The sequence below is a fragment of the Peromyscus maniculatus genome, chromosome 7 (genome assembly GCF_049852395.1).
Source record: "Peromyscus maniculatus bairdii isolate BWxNUB_F1_BW_parent chromosome 7, HU_Pman_BW_mat_3.1, whole genome shotgun sequence".
NCBI classification, from domain to species: Eukaryota; Metazoa; Chordata; class Mammalia; order Rodentia; family Cricetidae; genus Peromyscus; species Peromyscus maniculatus.
The window spans coordinates 36,163,673-36,172,295 of NC_134858.1; the positions used below are offsets into that span (position 1 = coordinate 36,163,673).

Genomic DNA, 8,623 nt, shown 5'->3' on the forward strand with positions numbered 1-8,623 from the left:
TGGAGAAACAATTGGTAGGGGTTGCAGATGTAGACTAGAGGAGACATGGAATGCTGTATGTAGAGCTTAGTAGGCAATTATTGTATGTGCTTATAGTACCAGAATGACAATAGAAAAAAATAGTAATTGTTGTACTGAAACTTCTGATGCAAATGAAATTCTGTTGAGAATTGAACAAGACACTCTTTTTACATTCATTTGACTTCAATTTGTTCCTGTCCTTATATTTTGGAGAGATTGGGTATAAGGATGATGGGATGCTTCAAGATAAAATGGAAGACTAGAAGCTGCCTTTGTATGATGCAGTAAAGAGGAGGTCAGAAGGAACAGTCTGTATTCCAAAGATAGACAAAAGATAATAAACATGGGAAATTTACAAAGGAATTCATAGGATGGTGGAAAATGTGTAAAAATAGAACAATGTCAGGGGCAAAAGAAGTATAACAAGGTGAGGCTGCTTTAGAAAATTCTCCAGTTACATCTGTCCCAGGTACTGACACCCTCTCTGCTTGGCCACACCTTGTAGACCTGACACAAGAACTAAGGCTGTTACTGCTGGTATTGTCTTGAATAGCTACTGGCATCCTAGCCTAGGGTATTGCTTAATCTCTAGGATATTGTTGATTCTATGAAACATACAATATAAAATGTGAATAGAAAATTGAATTTTAAATTATAATTGTTATAATTATAACATGGACAAGTAGATGAAAATAAAGAGTATCAACTCAAGCTCTCTATTTGTGGATCACTGCTATAATAAATAATACTCATATTACTTTCTGCTTACATGAATATTTTTCTTTCAAGTATTTTCTTCAAGGCCACATTGACATCCTTATTCCTCAGGCTGTAGATCAAGGGGTTCAGCATAGGTACAACAATGGTATAAAACACAGAGGACACTTTCCCTTGGTCCATGGAGTTGACCGATGATGGTTGCAGATACATGAATGCTAAAGATCCAAAGAAGATAACAACAGCCAAGATGTGAGAACTGCAGGTACTGAAGGCTTTGGACCTGCCTTCTGTGGAGTGAATGCGGAGGATGCTGGCAATAATGAAGATATAGGAAGTAATAATAGTGAGAATTGGGACAAAGATGTTCAATGTACCGAAAAATAGAATCAACAATTCATTGATATAGGTACTAGAGCACGCAAGCTTCAAGAGTGGAAGAAGATCACAGAAATAATGATTGATGACATCTAATTTGCAGAATGAAATCTTAATCATGAAGCCTGTGTGAACTGATGCACAGAACACACTAAAAATATACACTCCTGTAATCAGGGAAGTGTAAATCTGATAGGACATGGTTACACTGTAAAGCAGGGGGTTACAGATGGCAACATAGCGGTCATATGCCATTGCAGCTAATGTGTAACACTCTGCAATGCCAAAAGTGATAAAGAAATAGAGCTGAGCCATGCATCCAGAGTAGGAGATGGGGTTCTTCTCTGTCACAAAGCTCACCAGCAGTTTAGGGGTAACAACTGTGGACTGACAGAGGTCAATGAAGGACAGACTGCTGAGGAAATAGTACATGGGGTTGTGCAAGTGGGAACTGAGCCCAATCAGTGTGACCATACCCAGATTCCCCACCACAGTTATCACATAGATTCCTAGGAAGAGGAGGAAGAGGGGTGTCTGTAGTTCTTGCTTCTCTGAGAGCCCAGCCAAGAAGAACTCAGTCACTGTGCAGTGGTTTCCTGCTGCCATGTTTTATTCAGATCCTGGGGGAGTAAAAGAAGTGCAATTTTGTCAGAGTGACATTATTTTCCTTTTCTATGTACATAAAGTCCCCATAAGAATTTTTTCTGCTGTAGAATACCCTTTCTCTATGTGTAATTTCCTTAACTGGATCCACCTATACAAATAAAATATACCTTTTATTATTAATTTTAAAGCTATCCTTAAAAACTTAAGAATGCATTTCATATGAAATAGTTTCACTAAATGCAAGCTTTGAAAATGACTCTACATAGAGATTTAGAGTGAGTATCAGTGAGGAAAATTGTCTGACAGTCTTGAGGGAGCAAGCTCTCCCTAAAATTAGTGTATTACTACCCAAAATATAATTATCCAAGTGATCTACAGAGCTTTTATTTTCACACATTTCCATTTTTTCTAATTGTTAATGTACATAAAGTCATTAAACTTCCAAATGTGAAAATAAAATGACCTCTGGTGTAACCATTGCATTAGGTTCTGGATGCATGGTGCTGCTAGGAAGGGGTTTCTGGTTTGCCAATCTGGTTTGGGGAGAATTAGTCAATCAGTAATGGTGAAATAGTGAGGCCATGAAGACTGAGTGCCAATACTCACTCCCAGTCATGTACCAATGACACCTTTGCCAATGAGATATATTTTTGTTGTTTGTTACTAACTATGTAAGAAATAATTTTTACTGGCACTTTATCATTTCAGGAATTCTGAAATATGATTTTTGCATGGTTAGTTCATGTTGACATCCTCTCAAATGAAAAAAATGGCTTCTTCTACTCATTAAAACTAATGACACAGACCAAGCTCAGTTCTTGTTTCCCCAATTTATATATTGTGAACTAATAAGGATTTCAATGCAGAAACACTTAAATTGAAGGAAAATATAATTGTTATTCTCTATCCTACTGAATTGTGGAAAATTAATCACTGTCTGCACAAAGTAAATCCTTAACTGTGTTAGAGTTTAGTCATTGAAAGATCAGCAGTTAGAAATGTTTTTTAAATGTAAACATTTGTATCTTGCATAGAAAACTATTGTTATCTCAAGAAAGTTCACAGGATTAAGAGACAGAGTAATACAGAATGTCTTGAAGAAAATACTGAGGAAATCTTGTCAACCCTGGAAGACTTCAACTTAAAGATTTCTTACAAACTCACACACAAATCAGAAAAGGACAAAACATACAATTATGCTAACCACAAAATGGGAGGGACCAGAAAGAAGAAAGAACTTAAGATCCAAAAAAATTAGAAAAATCTGTGAAAAACTCTCTTCTTGGAATGATACAAGGCAATGTGATCATTATTTCACAACAGCAGTGGTTGCCACTATGGCCCACATGAGACTGAGCCTGTAAATATTTCATTACAGATTGGTGGTGTGTATGTGGTGGTGTGTGGTGGGGGACAGTCTGATGCGTCCATCCATTGAGCTACTCATAGATTCCGGAATGGGGAAGACATCATCCTCAGTTTAGTACTTACTAACAAGCCCTCCATATCCAATGTATAGTTGTAAACCTATGACTTATGCTCACACAGATGAACTGGTTAAAATACACTGGTTAGAATACAAGGCAAAATCATGAATGGTGGAAAGATACTTGTAGTGGGGGAAGAGTATAAATAGGAGACTATTAGATGTAATACTTGTAAGTGTGATAGTAATCAGAATATATGTGTGTAGGAGTGTGCAAGTATTCACATGTGTGCCTGTGTGAGTGTACATATATGAAGCAGTCAAAAACTTTAATAAAAGATAAATATTAACATTCACATCATCTAAATTAAAAACTACAGCCCTCTTCAAAGGTTCAATAATCACTGTGGAATTGTGTAGAAAGCATGTAAGAGCCAGAGGTTGATCTTACAAAAAAACAGTGTATCTGTGCCCAGCAGAGTAGGTAAACACAGGACTCGCAGTGATTGGGGCAGCCGGTACACAATCTGTATGTGCCAAAGCAGGACCAAATTCCAGCATATAAAGGAGAGTGCGACCAAAGTTCACTCAAACTGAGTAGTTATTCCACTTTTTTATAGAATAAAATTCTAATGTTTATTTAAAAGAAACAAATTATACATGCAGGCAATATCATATATTTCAAAAGCATAGTATTGGATTGGCCATAAAGAAGATCTTTTAAACATTAATAATATTTAAAATAAGAATTCAAAATTAATATTAAAAAGGAACCATCTTGATGTGGTTTTTCAATATGAAAATTTAGCAGTTGGAAACAATTTTTATTGCATATAATTTTCATATTAGTTTTTTTTTCTAAGAAGAAATATCAACACATTGGAAAACAATTAAAATGATATGATTTGCATTTTTGTAATGATTTCATGTGTATGTATTTTCTGTGTGTGATGTAAGCAGAAATTCATCTTTCTTACATTATATCAGTAAAGTATGATATATTTTTGTCAGATTGCTCATTCTAGAAATTGTCCAATTTCATTAAAAATAAATAAGCCTACAGAACCATGCTAATTTTCAATGTTATATTTTTACATTTTATTTGTTGTGTCAAGTCATTTTTTCTTTCTGTGATTCTTTGATATGGATTACTGCTCTTTAGCTATTAATTGTTTGTTTGATACAAGTGCTCATTCTGTAGCCCAGGTTGGCCGAGAACTCACAGTCATCATGTCTATTCAACCTGATAGCTCAGACTTTAGGACTGTGCCACAACACATGGTGCTACTTAATTTTTTAAGAAATTTTTCAACTAGAACTTCAAATTTTATTCATTTTAGCATTTTCATTTTGTATAACCATCCCACAAAAATTCATTTGACTGTGCCTCACAATAATTTATGTTAAATTTCTCATAAAATCCTGTTCAAAATATTTCATAAGTTGTTCCTCATTCCATAGATGTGGTCACTTCACAAATTTTGTTCTTTTTCTAAGGTTTTCTTATCTTGAAACATGTCATGGTTTTATCATATTTATTGAATCTACTCTGAAATTATAAATATTGCATTACAGAGATTTTCCTAGTAACTATATTTAGTTAGTTTATTATAAATTTTCTGTTTAATTAGTTCTCTGAGAATTTCCTACACTGTATTTTGATAATATTTACCCCCTCACTGAAATCCTCCCAATTGCAGACCTCTTTGTGTCTTCCTTACTCACTCAAAGTGCCCGTTTTTTCTGTCAATAAGTTATTAGATGTGTGGCCCTTGAGAGGAGTATGGTTGACTTAACAAGGACAACATTTTTAAAGAAAATGATTCTCCCTCTCTGGGTACCCATCAATTGCCAATAGCTTCTCAGTTAGAGGAGGAACCTTATACCTACTTCCCTTCTCCATACAGAGACTGGGTCTGGACTGAGCCTGCACCAAACATATGTATGTTGTCACAATCACTGTGAGTTCCTATGTGCAACATTGTTTATAAATATTCATTCATCATTTTGGGTTAATGGCTCCCCCCTTTTGGGATTATTGGCCACTGAGATCCCATCAACTCCTGCAAAAATTACAGGCTCTTCTCAATGCTTTTGGTTACACTCTACAGCTCAATAATAAGTACAGCTGCTGAAAACACACTGTACTTTAGTCATAGAAGGTGGAGAGGTATTGGCCAAGAAGTTTCATCCCTCATGGCTAAATTTCACAGTGCTAGAAGATACTATGGTCACTACTGGAGGAGAAAGTACTCAACAAACATGTCTAGTTATAATAACATCTGGACTGGCAAGACATTCTCACTGGTACATTGGTGGTATTAACATCATGGTAGTATTGAATCATTTTCTGCTCCACAAAATGAAACCCATACCTGACACTTGTGTTGAACCAAGGATGTGTAGCTTTTTAAACTTTTAAAAAACAACCTGAAGATTATACTGTCCCCAAATAATACACTGCCTATTTTACACCTATGTATGTATATATTTCAGTTGTTTATTTCTTTAATTCTATTGTTTAGATATTCCACATGCACAATGACATTCTATGCACAATTACCTGTTCTAATGCCTATTGTGCAAAGCACAGTAATGTCTAACCTAATATTCCAATTACCTTTTTCTGAATTTATCCTTTCAAACTTAAGTCACAGTTTTTCTCACTAAGCTATGACATACTTTCTATTTGCTGATGTCCTCATTAAAGCCTACTCTGTCTGGTACAAGTGCATGACCCCAAGCTTCATATTTGCTACTCTTTGTATGCAAAAGAATTAACTCTGTGTTGCTATTTTATTATTATCTATCTTTATAATAAAGAATATTTCATTTAATTTTCCAAAATAAAGAATTAAGTATAAATGAAATAGAATATTAAAAAGTTATCACCAAAAATCTAAAAGTTAATCTAATAAAATACAAATCATCATTAGATACTGGATCTTTTAAGTATTCCTGAGAGAATTTCAAGAAATTTTTAATAAAAGAAGAACTCATCATTGTAATGTTTTTAATACTCAATATGGTAAAGAAATCAAGCCTCACAGAGTTATGGATAGCTTGGTGATAATCCAATTAGTGGATATCACATTTAGAGTAAGCACATCAGAGGCACCCATGGAGTACTGAAGTGAACTTTGTCTAATTTGAGTCATTTCAGCATACACTGAAAAATCAGTATAGCCTGATGTTAACCAAACATCAAAAACAAGAAGAAAACTAGACATCTCCATCGGTTCATTCCCCTTGGAGCTCAGGATACCCTGTGGAAGATGGTGATGGGGATTAAGACTTAAAGGAGCTCCAGGGGTCAAGAACACCAGAACATTTTCTACAAAATAAACTGAGCAGGGATCCTAGATACTCACAGAGCCAGAAGCAGCAATCACAGATCCTGCATGCGTCTTAGCTAGATCCTCTGCATGTATGATATTATTTTCAGCTTGGTATTTTTGTGGGACTCTTAACAATAGGAATGAGTGGTTTCTCTGACTTTTTCACATACGCTTGGGACGCTTTTCCTTCTTCTGGATTGCCTCACTCAGCCTTGATATTACAGTGTGCGACTAGTGTTATTGTTTCTTGTTATGCCTTGTTTGATTGATATTCCTGGATGCCTACTCTTTTCTGAAGGTAAATGGAGGAGAATTCGATATGGGGGAGAGCAGAGATGGGGCTGGGAATTTGGGAGAAGTAGAAAGAGGGGAAACTGCATTTGAAATGCATTACATTAGAGAATAGTAAATAAATAGATAGATGATAGATAGATAGATAGATAATAGATAGATAGATAGATAGATAGATAGATAGATAGATAGATAGATAGATAGATAAGCAGGCAAATAAATAAATACATAAATAAATATGCTTCTTGAAAGATTATAAATAATGGAATCTGGAAGCACAGGGTATAGAATGCTCAATACACAACTTTGTTCTTGAATCTATATATATTGAACATTAACATACACTACTGGCAAATACTTTAATTTCTCTTTTAAATATTGTATTTATTGTTATTATTGTGTTAATATGATATGTGTGTGTACAGGCATTTGAAGGCCAGAGAATAACTTTGGAGAGCCTGTTTCTTCTTTCCACCATATAGATTCTGAGGACTGAATACAGGTCATTGGGATTGTGTAGCAAGTGCATTTACCCTCTGAGTCATTTTGTCTGTCCAGTAAGTGCCTTGGTATCTAAGAGAGTAGTATGTAATTGATTTTTAAATCAAATGTAAAACACATATGAATGTGAAATAGGAATTAATTTATTTCCCAGTGCTGTTATTCATCAAGATTATGTAGGATGATTACAGCATTAAAACAAATTTACCAATGCAAAAGTGTAAAAATATTTATGAAGAAAAACAAAACTATTGCATCTTCTCTTCATAGTCTTAGCATTATATAAAGTATATATCCACAGAATATTCCCAATTTAATTTCTAGCTCTTCTTTAAATCACCTCCACAGCTGTAAAAAATTTGTTCCTATTCTATTTCTAGAGTTTAGTATCATATCCACTTTCCACATTTCCTCTCTCGTTGTTGTATTTGGAAGTTATGCTATAATTCTAGATAGACTGATATTTTATAAAACCATTAAAATAATCTCAAAATTATTTATTCAGCTCTTAAAACGTATTTAACATAGATTGCTTAACCCTATGCCCAACTTCATGAATATCAGTCTCTACAGGTAGCATGTAGAGATCTTAGATACCTAAAAAATAGGAATAAAATTGTAAAACTATAAAAAATGAAAATACTTGTCCATTTGAGAGACATTATAATTAATAAAATCAGTATAATACCATGCTTCAAAGACAGTTTCTAGCATCTTCCTTCCCCACCCATCGTTTTCCTGTGTCCGGGCTCTCTCATCTCTTTCTTACTCTATCTCTCTCTAAATATTTCTGAAAGACAAAGGAAATGACAATAACCTTAGGTCATTGCAGCACTAAATGATTTAAAGAACTCACAACCTCAATCTGTATTAGAATATATTAATTGCACTTGGGCTCTAAATATGTGATATAATTTACAGATAATATAAAAATGGGAGGAAAGGTAATATAATTTGTAATTGAATTTATTATTAGTGCATCCTGATGGACTTATGCTAAGTACAAAAATGAACAAATATTCAGAAGTAATGTTGCATAAGAAGCAAAAGTTTGAATAAATTCATAACTATAAAATTTTGAATGCCACCACCTCTATTGAGTTCTAAGATATGATGCTAATTAGTTTTTATTTTTATCATTCAAAGAAATGTTTTTAATACCCAATTATTCCAAGGTCTATAGATTCAATGTGATTCTCTGAAAATTTCTTTTGCTTGCAAAACACCTTATTATCCTCAACAATTACCAGGATGAACTAAAAATTCAAAACAATGTTATACACAAGCATAGTTGTTTCAAATTAGTTACCTAACCAAAGCTAGTTTAGTGGGACTACACATTCTG

At 34.1% G+C, this 8,623-nt stretch overlaps 1 protein-coding gene across 1 annotated transcript; it reads right to left on the reverse strand.

Moving 5' to 3' along the window:
• Positions 1-786: 786 nt before the first annotated feature.
• On the reverse strand, positions 787-1,722 carry LOC143274115 (olfactory receptor 8G18-like). The gene has a single exon (XM_076575576.1). The coding sequence runs from the start codon at positions 1,720-1,722 to the stop codon at positions 787-789; it is 936 nt and encodes a 311-aa protein (XP_076431691.1).
• Positions 1,723-8,623: the final 6,901 nt, after the last annotated feature.

Excerpts from the sequence above, each read along its gene's own strand:
- LOC143274115 (XM_076575576.1), bottom strand. The coding sequence starts at position 1,722 with ATGGCAGCAGGAAACCACTGCACAGTGACTGAGTTCTTCTTGGCTGGG.